The sequence below is a fragment of the Perognathus longimembris genome, chromosome 10 (genome assembly GCF_023159225.1).
Source record: "Perognathus longimembris pacificus isolate PPM17 chromosome 10, ASM2315922v1, whole genome shotgun sequence".
NCBI lineage: Eukaryota > Metazoa > Chordata > Mammalia > Rodentia > Heteromyidae > Perognathus > Perognathus longimembris.
In genome coordinates, this window is record NC_063170.1 from 47,950,911 (window position 1) to 47,970,089 (window position 19,179).

A 19,179-nucleotide genomic window follows, 5' to 3' on the forward strand; every position below is an offset into this window, starting at 1 on the left:
TATATAACTGTAACCCCTCTGTAATTCACCTTGACAATAAAAAATATATATTTTTTAAAGAAAGAAATCATATGGTATTATTAAAGCAAGTTTAGCTATGCTGCGCACAAGTTACATAAGGAGAACTACAGAGAAGGGACTATAAAGTTCATCTTTGGGAATGAAAAATCTTCCTGTGATGGGAATGGGTACTTGGTGTGCTGATCTAGGAGTCTGAGTTTTACAGTTTATCATGATGAACATTGTACATCATACCTCATACATGTAGTCGTAGACCAGGCCTTTTTCATCAAAAGGGCATTCCCATTTACCCACAGAGTCTGGCAATGGGCTTCCTTCATTTTTCCCCATTACAATTGTTCGTATGAAATTGTCAAATAAAACACGACCATCTGTATCACAACTTGCTCCAAGGGACCAAATCAAAGAGAATATAAAGGAAGCCTGTTGGTGAAAAAAAAATTAATTCCCACTATTTTTAAAGAAAATTTTAACTAAAATTTAAGATATTAGGTCCTGCTCAACCTAATTAGAATGAGAGAGAGAGAGCAAGTTCAACAGAGCACAGCTAAGTCAATTATCTATCAAAGTTTTAACTTCCCATACCAAATAACCTAGGTATGACTCTTTAGTTTATATCCAAATATATTCCCACCTATGAAAATGATACATATACAAAAGTACTCATTGCTGCACTAACTTCAATATCAAATGTTCTTCAACAGAGGTTCTGCTTAGACTATGGCACATATACTGACATACATGGAGCTTTTTTAAAAAAGAGGCCACTAAGAAGTTTCATACACTTGTAATCCTAGCTACTCAGAGAGGCAGAAGCATGAGGATTCCAAGTTTGAGGCCAACCTAGAAGCAAATCAAAACAAAAACCAGGGGCTTGGAATATGGCCTAGTAGCAAGAGTGCTTGCCTCATATACATGAGGCCCTGGGTTCAATTCCCCAGCACCACATATGCAGAAAATGGCCAGAAGTGGCACTGTGGCTCAAGTGGCAGAGTGCTAGCCTTGAGCAAAAAGAAGCCAGGGACAGTGTTCAGGCCCTGAGTCCAAGCCACAGGACTGGCAAAAAAAAAAAAAAAATCAAAGGGCTAGAATATAGATCTTTGGGTTCAATCCCCAGTAAAACACACACACACACACACACACACACACACACCCCAAAAGCTAAGATAACTCAAAAGTACTGATAAGGAATAATTCCCAAAACATGTTAGTCAGAATGCAAATTACTGCAGATAGTTTGCTAACATGTATAAAAACTGTATACCCAAGCCTGGAGCCACATAGTAGCTCATACCTATAACCCTAGCTACTCAGGAGGCTATGACTCAAAGCACCCCCCAGCAGGAAAGTTGATGAGACTCTCATCTCCAATTTATCAACAAAAAGCTGGAAGTGGAATTGTGGCTCAAGTGGTATAGAGGTAACTTTGAGAACCAAAGCTCAGAGACAGTGCCAAGGCTCTGAGCTCAAGCCCAAGAACTGGCACCAAAAACAGCAAAAGAAGGAAAGAAGGAAGGAATCTTTGGAAGAAATTCTGAACCATTTGAAAAATTGGAATTTGCGTTTATCAAAAGAACAAAAAATGTTTTGGAAATATATAAAGCTATAATTAGGTAGACTATTCCTCAGATACTTTCATTTCATAAAAGGTAACAATGACAGATTTGAAACAATGTTTGAAACTGTGAGAGATCGTTCCAAACCTAGATAAACAGGGAATAAACAAATTATACTTCAAACATGTCTTCTTAGTTTCTTCTAAAGTGGAGGGCTATAAAGATGAAAAGCAAGGCAGAAATGAAGGTTATGGTTAACAAGGAACTTGGGAATGTGAAATGTTGAGGTAGAAGGTTTTCTGCAAAGACAGGGTGATAGGAAACTGATGAGAAGGAAGTGCTATTGTTACAGAGCAGAAGGGAAAAGAGAACATCATAACATTAAGAATACAGTGGTAAGCAAATATAATGGCTCATACCTGTAAACCTAGCTAATCAAAGGGCAGAGACTGTGAGGATTGCAGTTTGAGGCCAGCCCAAGCAAAAAGTTCATGAGACCTCTAACTCAACCAGCAGCTAGGCAAGGTGGTGTGGGTGTGTATACCTGTCAGCCCAGTTACATGAGAAGCTTAATATAGGAGAATTGTGATCCAGGCTACCTTGGGCAAAAACATGGGACCCTATTCCAAAAATAACTAAAGCAAAAGGGGATGGGTTATGGCTCAGGATGGAGAATGTCTGCCAAGCAGTCACCCTTGAGTTCAAACCATGGTATTGAAAGAAAGAGAGACAGAAGGGAGGGAAGAGAGGGAGGGAAGGGGGAAGGAGGAAGGGAGAGAGGGAGGGAGAGAGAGAGAGAGGGAGAGAGAGAAAGCGGTGATAAAAGGAAGAGCCAAAGACAAAGCAAATTTTGCAGGGACCAGTAGCTCACATCATTCTTTAATCCTATTTAGTTCAAGGTCAGCTGGGGCACAAAAGCCTCCTCAACTGAGAGCTGAGTGCTCTGCTGGGCATCTGTTACATTCGTTATGACAAGAAGCCTCACATAGGCAGAATGAAGATCCAGGCACATGCTCTGGCAGGAGTGGAGACCTAAGGGCTAAAAGTGTGGACTCATCAGTTAAAAAAAAAAATCTCAATCTCAACCTCAAGTACCGGCAAAAAATACCCACTCCTCTCCTGTTAATAATTCCTGTTCATTACAGACATAATTTCTGGTCTTCTTTTACTTCCATACACCAGCTAACTAGGACTCCCTCTCTAAATCCTCCTTGGATTCTGTTTAAATGATCCATTGGGCTAGTTCAACACCGGTTCTTGGTCTTTCAAACCCACTTTCTCTGTTGCCTAAATGCTGCTTAATGTTAACACAAAATCAATTCAGATGAAGTCCAAATAGGCTTCATATAAATGCTGATTGTGGAATATGAATTAATTAATGTTCAAATTGAATAACATCAAATTACATTATTTCATAAGCAATAGGGCAGTTCATTCTGGGTTCATTCTACACATTTTGTTTTCCTTGGAGTGCTTTTTACTCTATCAGAATACTAGGTCAGGGGAACTTGAGTGTTTTCAGCTACTCTTTAAGTGGTCACCAAAAAACTGCTCCAGATCTTATAAATGTTTAACTGAATACAAATGATTTGCCAGAAGCATATATAATTCTATAATTCTAAACCATAGTAAATTTAAAACCAACCATAATCCAAACACGAATATGCTTAGTTGAAGTATCATTTGCTAGCACATTACACAGCAGAACTTCAAAGAGGCGTGTAAGAGATACAACCACGTTGCTGTCACTCGTAGGAATCAGTTCCTGCAAGACGAAAGGATAAGATACTTTTAACTTTTCTCTTATTTAGAGAATAAAAGAAGGCAAATACTTCAATTTTAAAAATTGATAAGTGCATACATGGTGTTCATAATAGTCTTTATGACATTTAAACAAAGAATTTAAATTGTCAGCATAACAAAAAATTTTTGAAGATTATAGTTTGGCATATTATATCATAAAATTTTATAGAGCATATTCTTATCCTAAATCCTCTGACAAATAAAAACTAAGTACTGTAAGAGAATAAACAATGTTCTACAGATGGCACAAATTAAGTCTCTTACAGCCATTCATTCACTTATTTACTCAACAAACATTGTTATACATCTATATAGCAAGCTGAGAGATATGAAAAGATACAACATCCATGATACTAAAACTAGACAAAAATAATATGGTGTAATAGTACTATGAAAGGGTAGATGGAAACTACTACTGTACTTGGAGTACTTGGGATAATAATTAACCCAGATCCAGAAATGTGAGATAGATAAGCCAAAGAAGACTTCCCTGAGGGAGCAATAGCCAATTTGAGTTTGTTTTGTTTTGTTTTCTTCTTTTGTTTGTTTTGCCAGTCCTGGGGCTTGAACTCAGGGCCTGAGTACTATCCCTGGCTTCTTTTTGCTCTAGGCCAGCACTCTAGGTGGTGCTAAGGAAACGAACCCAAGGCTTTATGTGTTGTACAAGGTGAGCACTTTACCACTAGGCCATATTCCCAGCCCCGCCAATTTGAGTTTGTAAGGAAATTTTAAATCAGGTAGGCAAAGAAGGGGAAAATGTTCAAGGCAGGGAAAACCATACATTCAAAAAAATAGAGATGTAGGGGCTGGGGATATGGCCTAGTGGCAAGAGTGCCTGCCTCGGATACACGAGGCCCTAGGTTCGATTCCCCAGCACCACATATACAGAAAAAACGGCCAGAAGCGGCGCTGTGGCTCACGTGGCAGAGTGCTAGCCTTGAGCGGGAAGAAGCCAGGGACAGTGCTCAGGCCCTGAGTCCAAGGCCCAGGACTGGCCAAAAAAAAAAAAAAAATAGAGATGTGAAAGATACAGATTACAAAGGAGATCCTTTAGGATGTCAAAATAGGATGTACATGGCTGGGCATGGTGGCACATGCCTATAAACCCAACTTCCTAAGTGCTATACCCTATCTAGGGGGAAAAAAAAGTTAAAAGCAAAAGGCCTGGAGGCATGGCTAAAGTGTGGAGTGCCAAGGGGCATGTCCTCAGTTTAATTCCTAGTAAGCATTAAAAAGGAAAGAGAATGGGAAGAAAAAGGAGAGGAGGAAAGCTTGGATGGGTCAGAGAATTACATTACCTTTAATTTTTTCTTACGAAACCTTAGAGAAGGTGGTATTAACCAGTCAAACAATGCTGTCAGAAGAGCTTGAGCATCTGGTTGATTTAGAGGCTCTTCCAGTGAACTCAACCATGAAGACACAAGTGGCTCCCACCCTAACTGCGAGGGCTCCAAATAAATCATGCCACAACGGCTTACAGTAGCAGGCTAGAGAAAAAAAGACAAGGTTTCCTTTTGTGTTACTGCTTCCCCACCCCCACCCCCAGATCACGGAGCTTGAACTTGGCATAGGTGCTGTCCCTGAGCCCTTTTGCTCAAGGCTAGCACTCTACCACTTTGAGTCATAGCTCCACTTGTGGATTTTGAGTGGTTAATTGAAGATAAGAGTCTCACAGGGACTCTTCTGCCCAGGCTGGCTTCCAACAGTGATCCTTAGATCTCAGCCTCCTAATTAGCTAGAATTACAGGAGTGAGCCACCAGCACCCAGCTGTAACTGCTTTTTGATCAGTGGCACCAGGCAATTCAGTTACTTCTTAGTATGACTCCATAAGGCCCTTCATGCTGTGGCTTCTGTCTACTTCTACAGCCTCTCATATATGTTTCCCATATAGAAAACTACTTTCAGGTCCAGTTCCATATCTTTACAGATCATCTTATGCTTTGCAATGCCTAGGCCTAGAGAACTCTTCTTCAAAACCAGATCAAACACTCCAACACATTCCATAGTCTATCCACTTCTTTTGTAGATCCTTAGTCCTGTTCACACCCTTAGAGACTTAACATGTGGCTATGTATTGGATTGTTTATTAGCGTATTTCTCATCCTTTCTAAACATGTACTGTGTCTTATTCATCTTTTTCATCCCAGTATCCCTTACATCAATTCTAGTATCACTTACACTGTTGACTAAATTAATGAATGAATAAAAAACCAAAATATTATTATATTAAATTAAGAACTTACTGAAGCCTGGGAAAGGTCCATTGTTTCAAAAATGAGGCTCATTTGAGGAGACATTTGAATGATTTCTCCACTCATAAGGCAAAGCTAAAGGCAATAATTTTTCAATTGTTATTTAATTTTTTTCAACTTTCTTAAATAAAAACTTATTCTATTTTTAAAACAAAGTATCTCCTGTGATACAATGGAATAAGCAGTAGAATGGACTCCAGAAAACCTCTGTCTAGCTTTCTGTATGTAAGTCTTCTAGTTTCCTTTAACTTAAAACACATCTTCTTTTATTAAATGTCAAAACTGCCTCTTTACTCTCAAATTCTTTTTATGTCTATTATTACTAAAGCTATTCTCTCAATCTTCTTGCTATGATTCATCGTCGGAGTTATTACTTTCAGTAGTATCAATGATAATTGTTAACTATTTATATAGTAAGTTAACATCAGGACTAAATCTTCTAAATTTATCCTCCATATTTATCTCTATGCAGTTATATGTTAACATTGACATGTTTAACATTTCTAGATTCAGTTTCTTAGCTATAAAATAAGTGAGTAGTTTAAAGCTCTTATTATATAATATTGTAGCCATTAGCTATATGTAGCTACTTACATTTAACTTACCAACCTAAAATTAAATAATATTTGAAGTTGTTTTCCAAATGCACTATGCTACATTTGAGATGCTAAAGAACTACATGTAACTAGCAACTACCTTATCAGATAATATAAGTGTTTCCTACACTTCAGTAAGTTCTATTAGAGTGCTGGTCTAGATATATAATTAATCTTTTACTACAAGAAATGTTTCAGTAAATAAAATCCTATGTGCCTCTAGTTGGTGAGGTAGGACCAGCATTTTCTTTGTTCTACTGTGCTTTAAAATGTCCCTTGCCCTTTTGACAACCCTTGTATTTGCTGTCACTCATCAGTCAAGAATTCCCTGCTCATTATCTAAAGCCTTTGGGATTTGGCCCTGTCTCCCCCTCTCTAACTCCAGCCACATTCAATGCTCATGAGGATGAGCATAACAAGTAACCTCAGACTCTTGATCTGCCTGCCTCAGCCTCCCAAGTGCTACGATTACGGGGATGTGTCACCACCTCTGCCCATTCAATATTTTGAATACAATTACACTCTTTCTGTTATAAAAAAGGACTTATTACAATGAAGTTTTCATTGAGAAGATCATTTATGAACCTATTTAATTTGTTGTACCCTTTATTTAAAGTATATAGCCCTATAATTGTTTAGTCATGTCTAAATCTGTTCTGCTTTTAAAGCATGATGGTTTACCTTTTTATTATCATCCAACACTGTGTTCATACTCTCTATCCACAAAGTATCAATAGGACCATCAAATACAACCCATTTCCGATCTGGTGTTTCAGCTAAGGCAAATTCTCTAAAAGTGTTTGCCACAATACCATCAGTCCACTGAGGAAAAATAGGAAGAATTGGAAAGTTACTTTTATAAAAGAAGATTTAGTAGTAAAAGCTTAAAAACACTTCAAATGTCTTGCTTTAACATGCACTTCAGTAGGATAGTTGAGAATGTTGTATTGTAGCTTACCTCATGAGACACTGGGTCAAACTGTCCAAAAAGTTGGCCCATAGTAATCGATTTGGGGTTTACAGTCCTGTAAATGACCTTCTCTTCCTCTCCATAGCCTTGTTCATTCATATGTGTTAAAGTATCAGCCAGTACATGCAGAACTTTTGTCTTACCAGCATAAGGCTCTCCCACTAACATAAAACTATTGGAGAAGTAATAATACAATCAGATTCTAAAAATCACAAGTTAAATTATTTATACCAGTATATAAAACATTGTCTTGTAATGATTTCCACGTATAATTTTTAGTTACATGACAAAAAACACATTCAACTTTTAATCTGATTGATTCTGCATCAAAATTTCCACACTAGTATCACTATCAACAAAATAGAATCCAATAAAATCACTAAATGACAACAAAAATGTAATGTCTGTATATTCCTTTGGCGGGGAGAGTAGGGGATGCCAATCCTGGAGCCTGAACTCAGGGCCTGGGTGCTGTCCCTGATCTTTTTTGCTCAAGGCTAGTACTCTACCACTCGAGCCACAGCTCTACTTCTGGCATTTTTTGGTGGTTAGTCAGGGGTAAGAGTCTCATGGACTTTCCTGCCCAAGCTGGCTTCAAACCATGATCCACAGATCTCAGCCTCTTGAGTAGCTAGAATTATAGGTGTGAGCCACCAAGGCCCAGCTGTGTTTCTATATTCTTAAAATAAAAACTGAGGTTTGAAGCCTCCTAAGAAGAAGAGAGGGAAGAATTTCAGTTTCTAAAGGATTCATTTATGTATTCATTTACTATCATAATTACCAGTGCTCTTTGCCAAAGGTTCCTAAAGACTCTAAAAAAACTAGGTGACTAGTTCTAAGCCAATCAGTGACAAAAGGAAATGGATATTGCTTTCACAGAAAGGTATGTAATTTCCAAGAAGCTACCTGACAAAAATCTGTTTCCCTCTAAGAAAAGGTATGACATACAATGTTGAAGTGTACCTACTCTATCAGCATAAGACCTGAAAGACTAAGAGCATGGCCTCCTCAGTAACCTATAATATATAGCATAAGTGGGGGAAAAACCCCTTTGTTTTATAAGTAACTAAATTCAGAAACAGAAGAGCCTAGCTTATAATTAATAACAGCTTTTGGTAGCTACAAGGCAGGAAGATGTTCTAATAATAATAAGATAACCTTAATATATAAATATTTAACATTAACATCCATTTATCAGAGACTAAAAGATTGGCAATTCTTTCTTTTTTTTTTTTACATGTCCTGGAAAATGAGAAAATTCCATTTGGCTTTATTAGGACAATTAGAAGTTAATTTGCACTATATAAATATGACATTCATCGTGACTAAAGCAAGACAAAAGTACAAAAAGGTCCCAGAATTAAATATTTCAGAGATCATGCATGATTTCTGCAATGGAAGTTTGGAAGCCTAAATTTCATCTTTAAAAATTACTTTTTCCTTTAGAGGTACTCTGCTTAGTGTCGAAAAACTAATGGGGAACTTTTTTTTATGTTGAAAGTAGTTACAACTGTGATATAACAATCATTTTCATAAAATGGAGTTCATTTCACTTAGCATCATCTTATGTGATCATAAGGGTGCAATTATTTCTTCACAATATTTTACATTTGGTAAATGTATCCCTTAGGTAACCTAGAAGATATATACATAAAGAAATTGAAGTTTTACAGGGAAAGAATACTAACGACAGTGTTACTGTATAATGAAGGGCAGTGGCTGGATTTAACAAGGAGTTATAGCGTTCAGCTTGGGAGAACAGGGAAGGTCTGTCTGAAAAAGACTAGAAGGAATATGAAATAATATGAAAATCCTATGAAATAGAATAGAAGGAGTCTGGAAAATTGGGAATCTATAGGATAGAATGAAGTAATTTATTCTTATCTCTAATAGGTAGAAAATAAAATGAAGAAAACCTTTATAAAAACAAAGATCTATTAAAGCTCAGTTTGTCATCAGGAATCAAAGCAAGGGAAAGGCCATTTTATCATATTATTAAAGATCTCTGAAGGTGCCAGTGGCTCACAGCTGTAATCCAGTATACCAGTGTATAAAACATTGTCTTGTAATGATTTGCACATATAATTTTTAGTTATAATCCTGGCTCACAGCTGTAATCCTAGCTACTCAAGAGACTGAAATCTAAGGATCTCAGTTTGAAACCAGCCCAGGCAGAAAAGTCTCCCCTGAGACTCTTATCTCCATTCAGCCACTAAAAAACTGGAAGTGGCTCTGTGACTCAAATGATAGAGACCTAGCTCTGAGCACAAAGAGGCTGGGAGACAGAGCCCAGGCCTTGAGTTCAAGCCCCACAATTGACAAAATACTCTTAAGTATTAATATGGTTTTCAGTACAGCAGACCTCCAGTAGATGCCTAAAACTGTGGGTAGTAACAAACTTAGCTTTTTTCCTTTTTTCCTACACATATATAACTATGATAGAGTTTATAAATTCGACACAGTAAGAGACTAATAATAATATACAACAGTTATAATGTACTATAAAAACATTATGTAAAAGCTGTGTCTTACAAAACTTGGAATTTTCCCTTTAATGTTTTCAGACTGCCATTAACTACAGTTAAATGAAACCATAGAAAGCAAAACTGCAGATAAAGGAGTAGTATTGTAAGTATTTAAGGATTAAATAACTTGGGGAAAATAGACTGATAGATTCAAAGATGCTTCTAGGACGTTTAGAAATGCCTATAATCCCAACAACTCAGGAGGTAGAGATAAAGAGAACCATGGTTTGAGGCTAGTTTGAACAAAAAGTTAGTGAGAACTAATTTCAGCAAACAAGGGAGGTCTAAGAAGGATGATCATGGGCTGGGAATATGGCCTAGTGGCAAGAGTGCTTGCCTCCTACACATGAAGCTCTGGGTTCGATTCCCCAGCACCACATATATGGAAAATGGCCAGAAGGGGCGCTGTGGCTCAGGTGGCAGAGTGCTAGCCTTGAGCAGGAAGAAGCCCGGGATGGTGCTCAGGCCCTGAGTCCAAGGCCCAGGACTGGCCAAAAAAAAAAAAAAAAAAGGATGATCATAGTCTAGGCTAGCCTCAGACAAAATGAATGAGACCCTATATAAAAAATAAGTAAACGAAGGAAGGAGGGAGGGAGGGAGGGAAAGGAAGCATGGCTCAAATAACTGAACCCCTAAGTTCAAGGTTAAAACTACAATATAAGAAGGAAAAGAAAGGGGAGGGGAAAGAGGAGGAGAAGAGGAGGGGGAAGGGTAGAAAAGGGAGAAGAGAAAAGAAGGAACTTAATAAGGCACTATAGAGATGAGCCTGGGAGAACAGAGCAGACCTGTCTGAAGTAATAGTGTGTATTTTATACACATGAAGGAGGTTAAATAACTATTTAAGAGTGCAAGTTGTAGTAGTCATTACTATTAAATCACTGAACAAACCTTCTTTCTTTCTTTGACAGTCCTGGAGTTGAAATCAGGACCTCACACTTGCTAAGCTAATATACTACCATGTGAGCCATACCTCTAGACCTGTTTTTTGTTGTTGTTGTTTTGGTTTGGTTTGGTTTTGGTTTTTTTATGACTATTTTTGAAATAGGATCATCTCAGGCTTTCTGTCATGGCTGGGACCATAGGCACATGCCACTACATCCCAGCTTTGCCCCATGGAAATAGAGTGATTCATATGTTTTTCTGACTGGACTGGCCTAGAACAGTGTTTCTCCTAATCTCGGCCTCCCACGTAGCATGGGATGTGCCCCCTGAATGAGGAAATGGGTTGAGAAGTAATATCACAAACTTTTGGTCCACGCTGGCCTCAAGCCATGATCCTCCCAATTTCTGCTTCTCAAGTAGCTAGAACTGCAAGAATGAGCTATTGGTGCTAGACTTGAATAAATACTCTTTACCAGTTCTTTTTCTTTCTCTCTTCCTTTTTTTAAATTATAAAGTCATATCACGTAGGTCAAGCTGGCCTAAACTCTTGGTCTTCCTGTCTCAGCCTCCTAAGTGCTGGATTACAGGCATACACCACCATGCCTAGCTCCTTGCTCCTTATTAACTCTTGTTAGACATGTAGTATGGCAGAATAATAAATTTTTGTCTAACTACTAATTCTTTACCCTAGCCTATCAAGTATATAAAGTTTGTTGCCTTTTTTGGTTCATAAATTTTTTGTTTTAGCAGTTAACTTAAAAAATAATATCTAACTATGACAGATGTTAATCTTACCCATGTCTAACAATCATCATTTCATATGTCTGAATCATTTTGTCAATAAAAAATTTAACAGGCTGAAGATTATGTGCAGAGCAGGCTTCATGAGCACATTCTAAAAATTCCTAAAAGAAAGATGGAATGTAATTATTTAGAATGTTATCATAAACCATATCAGATAAAAGCTTTGTTTTAATTAAGAGGAGGAACCATTAGACATGTTAAGTATCTTTAATTTGTCCCTGTAAATTATTAATGATATAGCAGTATAGCAGTGGGTTGTATGCTGCATAATATATGCTAACCATTTTTATTAGAATGAAAAAGAATATGCTAGGTAATATTTCATATTATAATAACTAGAAAAAAAACAGAGAAACTAAGAAACCATGAAAGACTTCAAGATGTGGGAGCACTTAAGATGTAACTAAATCTAAAGAAAATTCAATTTCAGAAAGGAGTGTCTTTTCTAGATACAGTGGAGTGAGCATTTGATTGGGCCTGCTTAATGTCATACTGAGTTTGCTAAAGTTAAGAGAAACTAGTAGAGATTAAAACAGTTGTGTGGACTGATGAGCTAGATTGGAATCTGGAGGAGCCTCAAAGCAAGACTCCAAGGATAGATGATTCTTTCCATTGCCCATGATTTTTCACTGTGCATGAAATTCCACAAGAGACCAAGAAGTCATTTGGAAAGTCACAGATAGAGGAGTTCTTTAGCTTCAGAGGCTTAGATCACAAAATCCTGCTGGAGAGAGGAAGCTTTTATAGTAAAGCAGGATAATCACCATTCTAACAATATTTGAAACCAAAGGTAAAATACAGCTTAATAATGATGTACTAGAATTCCAACTTAGGTCCACTCCTGATTGAACTGATCAGCAATTCAACCTAGCTACCTGAAAAATAGAAATACATATTTTCTCTATAGAAAATAGTACTAATTTAGTCTTCAAAATTTTTTTATAATACTTAACATAAAATCATAAATTATAAGTAATGAGAAAGAGTAAAACTCACAGAAGATTATTAATTAATTATTAATTAATTATTAATTAGCAAATAAAAAATTTAGAACAACTTTTTGTAAAGTTATTAAAGAAATCAGGCAAGAAATAAAAGTATTAGGAAAGATAGAGAAGCAGAATAGCTACTTTAAAAAGAGGGAATCACATTAAACACACTACAAAAAAATATATATAGCTAAGAACTCATTGGGTGAGTTTACCAGGAAACTAAAAAAGCCAAAATAATGATCATTAATCTTGAAGATAGGTCAATTAAAAAATGCCGCAATTTATTTATCCTTGGTCAACTACAGGACAGGACTGCCCTTCAAACAGAATGAATATAATTTCACTGATTTAATATAGTTCTGAAAATAATCAAGTCATCAGTTAACTTTAGCATACAGTATAAATAATTCTCACAGGTTCACTTACATCATAGTCAGCTTCAGGAAGTTTAATACCAGGAAACAAATCACTAGTTATCCCATTAAATAAAGGTATATCATGAGATAGAAACTTTGGTTCATTTACATCTTTAATTGATCGAAGAAGCTAAATTTACAAAAATAGATAACATAAGTTAATCGCCTGCATTTACACATAACACAACATCCTCTTAGACAAAAGTAAAAGTTTCTTTACATTGCTCCATGAAATCCATACAATGAAAAGCTAATAACTAAACTTAACTAAAAATCCTTATATGAACATAAACTGAAATAAATAACATAACCCAAAACTACTATTTCAACATCATATATGACCAGAACCAATACCCCTCTCCATTACCTATATATAGTTCCTGAGTGGTCTCACTAGAAAACACTAGTTTTCTACTGATGTTTTCACAAAGTACCTATTTAACACGTACCAGTATATCCTCGTTTTCATTTGGGTATTTTAGTTTTAGGTTTCCAGCAGCCACTAAAACTGCTTTAACTGCTCGCATTCCATAGTCATAATGAAATTGCGATGAGAGTTGCTCTGAACAAAGCCTATAGGTCATTACTATCTTCACAGACAGAGGTTTTGCATTCAGAAATCCATAGGAGTAGAGGGAGATTTCTGCTATAAGGGCATAGTTTGGGACCATCATTGCCACTGTCCTAAAGAGAACCTAAGTATAATAAATGAAACACATAATTTACATAAAAGAAGCCACTTTTAAGCTAAGCATAAGCGTCAAAAGACAATGAGCTGATATACAACACATTTTCATAGACTAATTTTTTTTACCATAATATTTTTGTGTACTTAGTACTTTTGGATATCTAAAAAGGTTTTAACAACTTGCTTCCTATCAAATGAAAATAAGTAAAAGGGGGATGATAAATATATGTGGAAGTTATGCTGCTGTTTTTGGTTAGCAAACTTACAGTCTTAAGAGAATATTACCTTCAGATTATCTGGCAATTCAGAACGTCCTGCATAGCCAGGATTCATGGTAATAGCTACGAAACAGTTTGGATTGAGCTTAAGTTCTGTCCCTTCAAAAATAAATACTTCCAACTTCTGTTGAATCGCTCTCTGGATGCAGAGGATCTGTTGAGCTACCACTGACAATACTTCCAACTCAATTCGGTTAAATTCATCAAAGCAAGCCCAAGCACCAGAAGAAGCTAATCCCTTAAAAAACTAAGAACAAGAAGAGAAGGAGGGAGGGGAAGGGGGGAATGAGGGAGGAGGTAACAAACAATACAAGAAATGTATCCAATGCCTAACATATGAAACTGTAACCTCTGTGTACATCACTTTGACAATAAATAAGAAAAAATAAATAAAAATAAAAAAGAGGGAAAAAATAAGAGAAGGGGGAAAGGTGACTTTTACCTTAGGAAAGACATTATTTCTTAAAACAAATGTTAAGCTAAATCAAAATGGAAAAGTTTGCTAGAAGGATAAAAACAATGGTTTTTTTACCCCTAAAATCAAAGTTCAACTAATGCTTAAACGATATTCAAGTAATATTTTGCTTTAGGATATGTAGGTAGCCCTAGCTGTAGGTCAGTAGCATATAATATTATCAATTCAGTAGTTGAACTACCTTTCCCATTGCTAGATAATCTAGCCCATCTGAACAGTTGAATACCACACACTGTACAGCAAGAGCTTTAGCCAAGTCCTTGGTTGTTTCTGTTTTTCCTGTGCCTGCTGGCCCCTCTGGCGCACCTCCAAGATTTAAATAGAAGGCACCTATCTGAAAAAGAAAGAATATGTATATAAAAAGAATTCTATGCTTAACTAGGGAAAAAAAGGAACCCACATAATGGATTACCACATGTATTGTTTCTCTTATTTGTAACTTCAGAAAAACCAGTTATTTAATTATATGCAGTTCCTTTTTAGCACAAACTTTTCTAGCTGTACAAAGTAAAAGCAGTTTAAAAGTTATAAAAGACAAATGAAAGTGAAACGAAATGACCTTGTCTTCTTTTTATGAATCAAAATACAACTTCTCTTTATTAAGCTGATTTATTTGGTTACCTTACCACAGTTCTGGAAGGCTAACACATTTGATATATCAAATAACTTGAATGCTAGCTGCTAGTGGCTCATGCCTGTAATCCTAGCTACTCCTTGACTTCTAGTAGTTCACATGTACCCACTTCCTTTAAAAGAGAGAGAGAGAGAGAAAGAGAAAGAGAGAGAGAGAAACTAGCCAATGGTAAGTAAAGCTAATTGAGAGATGTTTTCCCTAGAAGTGGTTGTAGATATGGTTAAAGAAAACAATAATGACATATTCAGGATGGTTAACAGCCCAGAAGGTAGATACTTGAAAGTCAGCAGCATAAATGGAGCACATATTTGGGAGAAAAACAGATGACCTATTATATAATTCTGTCTATGACTTGCCTAACTTGTCTTTTATTGAATGTTCTTAATTTTCTATGTTCTTATCTCAGTGTTCTATACTTCATTTACCAGTAAGTAGTACTGCTTTCTACTTTGGGTTACATATAATTCCATACATTCTCTTTTTCTTAGCTAATGTTTAAGCCATATTTGAATTAGTTCTGGGACTCTACTTTGACTTGAACATTGGCTAGAAACTTTTAGAAGCATAGAAATTATAGTTTTCTCTGTAACTATGAAATCTGCTTCACAAAACTACCATGAGAGTTTATGAGACTTAACTGTTTTTAGACAAAATAAGGTTAGGAATCAAGGTTGTATATATGGAAGAACAGGAACAATACACCTAATTTTGCTATGAACCTAAATCTGCTCTAATAAATAATGTCTATTTTAAAATAAACCTATGAAATGATCATTTTTACGTGTCCATCACAGACAACTAAGTACATAAAATCAATATCCATGATACTCTACTCATCTTAACTGCACTGCTAATGTCCATTAACTTGATTGCTAGATACTCTAGGCTTCTCTTTTAAAATGTTCACAAATTTGTTCCCTTCATTTTGAGTAACGAATGTACTAAGAGACTTATTTCAATGTCTAGTGTTGTATTCAAGCGTTTGATGTGATTCTGATTTTTACAACTCAAGAGTTGTCAACGTCTACCTTAGAAGCACATCACAGTGTCTCATTTCATTCAAGTACCATATATGACATTGATGCTTGAGAGTCATGTGTTCAACAAATATTTAGGAATAACTATGTACTCATTTATTACAGGGGTTTAGAATAAAACAGACATGGTCCTTGACCTCCAGTAACTTCCTGGGGAAAGATAGAGGTTCTACAGACATGTTTTATCATAGAACCTTGGGCACTCTATCCAAACTTGTTTTACCATCAGACCATTGTATTTATTTCTCAAATGCTGTGAGTATTGATTAAAACAAATTATAGCTACTCTTTTCTCCTAAGAACTGCCTTCAGCTAACAGGAGCTACCACTTCAGCAAGTATCTGAAGACTTACTCATGCCCCCACAATACTAGTAACTGAGCAATGATAACAAAGGGCTACGAAATTCAGACTGCATTGCCTTAAAGTGGGATAACTCTGTGACGCCATTCAAAGCTCCACTTGAGATTTGGTGTAGTTACACATCTGTTTAATGCTTAGTTTTTTCCCAGATTATTCTGCTTTCCTCATTTCCTTATAGTTTTTTTTTTCTGAGAACATTTCCTAATCTACAAGAATCCTCATCTCATCTCTGCTTATAGAGAACTCGAAGACACTTCAATGTTATTTACTCAGACTAAGTGGATTGGTGTTTCTTGATGCTCTGCTTCAATCATCAGGTTGGATTGCTAGATTTAGCAAATAAAAACATAGAATGCAACCATGCATGACAGCTTATGCCTGCAATCCTAATTTATGCCCATAATCCTACCTACCTCTAATCTTAGACATTTGGAAAATAGAGATCAAGATAATTGAAGTTCCTGGCTAGTCTGGAGGAAAAGTCTGTGAGATCCCATCTCAGTCAATAAAGCTGAACATGGCAGCATACACCTGGCATCCAAATTATGCAGAAAATATAAATAGAATTATTGTGGTCCAGGGTGGCCCAGGCATAAATCAAAAAGCCAAAAGCAGTGGGATGTGGTTCAAGTGATAAGAGCATCTGCCCGGAAAGCATCTGCCTTGAGTTCAAACCTTAGTAACCTCTCCCAAAAAAGTACAGAATATCAGCATGGCATGATGGTGGGTACCTGTAATCCTTATTACTCAAAACAATAAGAACTTGAGGATGAAGGTTTAGAGCCAGCCTTGCAGAAAAGATCAAGAAACTCCTTCACCGATTAACTAGCAAAAAGCCAACCTGGAGGCATGGCTGAAGTGGTTTACTACCAACCTTGAGCAAAAAAGCCAAGTAAGCGAGAGGCCCTGAATTCAAGCCCTAGTATTGGGGGGAAAAAAATCTAGAATGCCCCCTGAAATTTAAATTTCAGACAAATATATGTCTTTTGCAATATTTAGGACACACCAAAAATTAAGTCATATACCATATGATGATATTTCAGTCAACAATGGGCTACATATACGATGATATATACCAGTTTGGCCTAGGTATATAGAAGACCATACCATCTAGTTTTGTAAACCATTTATCTACTTATTTATTCATTGCTGGTACTGGGTTATGAACATGGCTTCACACTCACTTAGCTTTTTTGCCCTAGGTAGATGCTCTACCACTTGAGCCACACCTCCACCTCCCATACCACCTAGTTTTATGAATGTACATTCTGTGCTGTTAGCACAATGACAAAATAATCTAATGATATATTTCCCAGAATGTGTCTCCTATCATTAAGTGACATGATTATGTTTATTGGTTGTTTGAAATTCAGATTTGCCTGTGAGTCCTGTATTTATCTGGCTACCATATTCTTAGGGTTGTAATACTTCTATCTTGCACTGCTTCACAACCAAGCTCAGACTTCATCACCAACCTCTACATTTCAGCTCTTCCTTCCTTTCAAAGACACTAATTTGGAGTTCTAAGATCCAAATGTGCCTTTCTCATCTTTCTATCATCTCTCTAGTAACTCCACTACAAAAATAGGTGTTGTTTTCTGCAGCTTGGTTTTATCTTTATACTTCCAGTGCCTCCCTTTTTGTAATTATTACCAATGAAAGTGACCATGATGTTTATACAGTAGAACTCAAATACTAAAAAGAAAAGTAAATATTTATTACTATAATTGCACTTTAAGAGGATTTGGGATGAAGAAGGATAATTAAATTCAAGTATTACAGATAAGACAATAAATGAGGATGGTCAGCATTAAATTTGGACAAAAAAAAGCTATTGCACCAAAAACTAATCTTTAGTGTACAAAACAAAATGACTTAAAAACATACCAATGTTCTGTAGCATCTGTCAGTTAGAGGAGTAATGACAAGTCGAGGTGAGTTGCCAAGGTATTCATAAGCATATTTTACATTGCAATTAATGATACGAACTCGAGCATTCTCATACTCCCAATAATAACGAAGCTGAGCCAGCCACTGGAAATCTGTATCATGTGAGACACCTAGAAAGAGTAAAACATACAACCCTTAAATTGAAATAATTTCAAAATAAATATTGTAATATTTTATATATAATTTTTTGCTTTTATTGTTATTATAAAAGTCAGGTACAGAGGGATTACAGTTATATAAGTCAGGTAATGATTACATTTCTTTTTGGACAATGCCCATTTTCTCTTGCTCTCTCCAAGTTTTTCCCTCCAATCCCCACCTACAAGTTATATAGTTCATTTTCAACATAGGGTCTAGTGAGTACCACTGCTGCATTTGTTCATTCTTTTTCCCCACCTCTCCTTTGCCCTCCCCCTTACTCTATGACAGACAGATAAATAAGACATAAGGAAAACAACAACAACAACAAAAAGTTTCTTGTTTCCATTTTCTGGAGTTCATTTCAATAAATATTATTTTATATGATCAGAGGGACATACATATTATGTAATCTTTTATAACAATAAATATTAAAATAACTCGTCTCCCAGCTTATAGGAAGGAAATAGCATGCAAAAAAAGATTCTCTGTACAGAAGAAAAGAACTTAGAGTATTGTCTTTGTTTCTTAGAAGATGTCAATACTTTACCTTTAATATTAGAGAAAAGGTCACATACCTATATCAATCATATCCATGACCACATCTCTAGCATGGACATCAATTGTAACCAAAGCCCCTAGAGTAATCCTGGTCTGCTTAGACAATTTTCCTCTTACTAGCTCTACAATATCATTCAGTTGACCCTGGAGTTCCTTATAGTACTTCTTTAATCCCTACAAAATAATAGAGCAAAGAAATTTAGTTGATTATATATATAGTACTTAAAATATTCTATAT

The 19,179-nt window shown here is 36.2% G+C and overlaps 1 protein-coding gene across 1 annotated transcript in view; it reads right to left on the bottom strand.

Annotated features, from left to right (window-relative positions):
- Dnah12 (dynein axonemal heavy chain 12) overlaps window positions 1-19,179 on the bottom strand; it is a 152,463-nt gene that overhangs the window by 86,028 nt on the left and 47,256 nt on the right. Inside the window, exons 23-35 of the mRNA XM_048354870.1 lie at window positions 18,959-19,115; window positions 18,180-18,352; window positions 14,441-14,593; window positions 13,792-14,031; window positions 13,268-13,513; window positions 12,829-12,948; window positions 11,402-11,511; window positions 7,188-7,371; window positions 6,911-7,051; window positions 5,625-5,708; window positions 4,679-4,867; window positions 3,223-3,342; window positions 256-444 (exon numbers count right to left, since the gene is read on the bottom strand). Of these exons, the coding sequence (XP_048210827.1) occupies window positions 256-444; window positions 3,223-3,342; window positions 4,679-4,867; window positions 5,625-5,708; window positions 6,911-7,051; window positions 7,188-7,371; window positions 11,402-11,511; window positions 12,829-12,948; window positions 13,268-13,513; window positions 13,792-14,031; window positions 14,441-14,593; window positions 18,180-18,352; window positions 18,959-19,115 (2,106 nt within the window). The remainder of the gene's footprint in view (window positions 1-255; window positions 445-3,222; window positions 3,343-4,678; window positions 4,868-5,624; window positions 5,709-6,910; window positions 7,052-7,187; window positions 7,372-11,401; window positions 11,512-12,828; window positions 12,949-13,267; window positions 13,514-13,791; window positions 14,032-14,440; window positions 14,594-18,179; window positions 18,353-18,958; window positions 19,116-19,179) is intronic.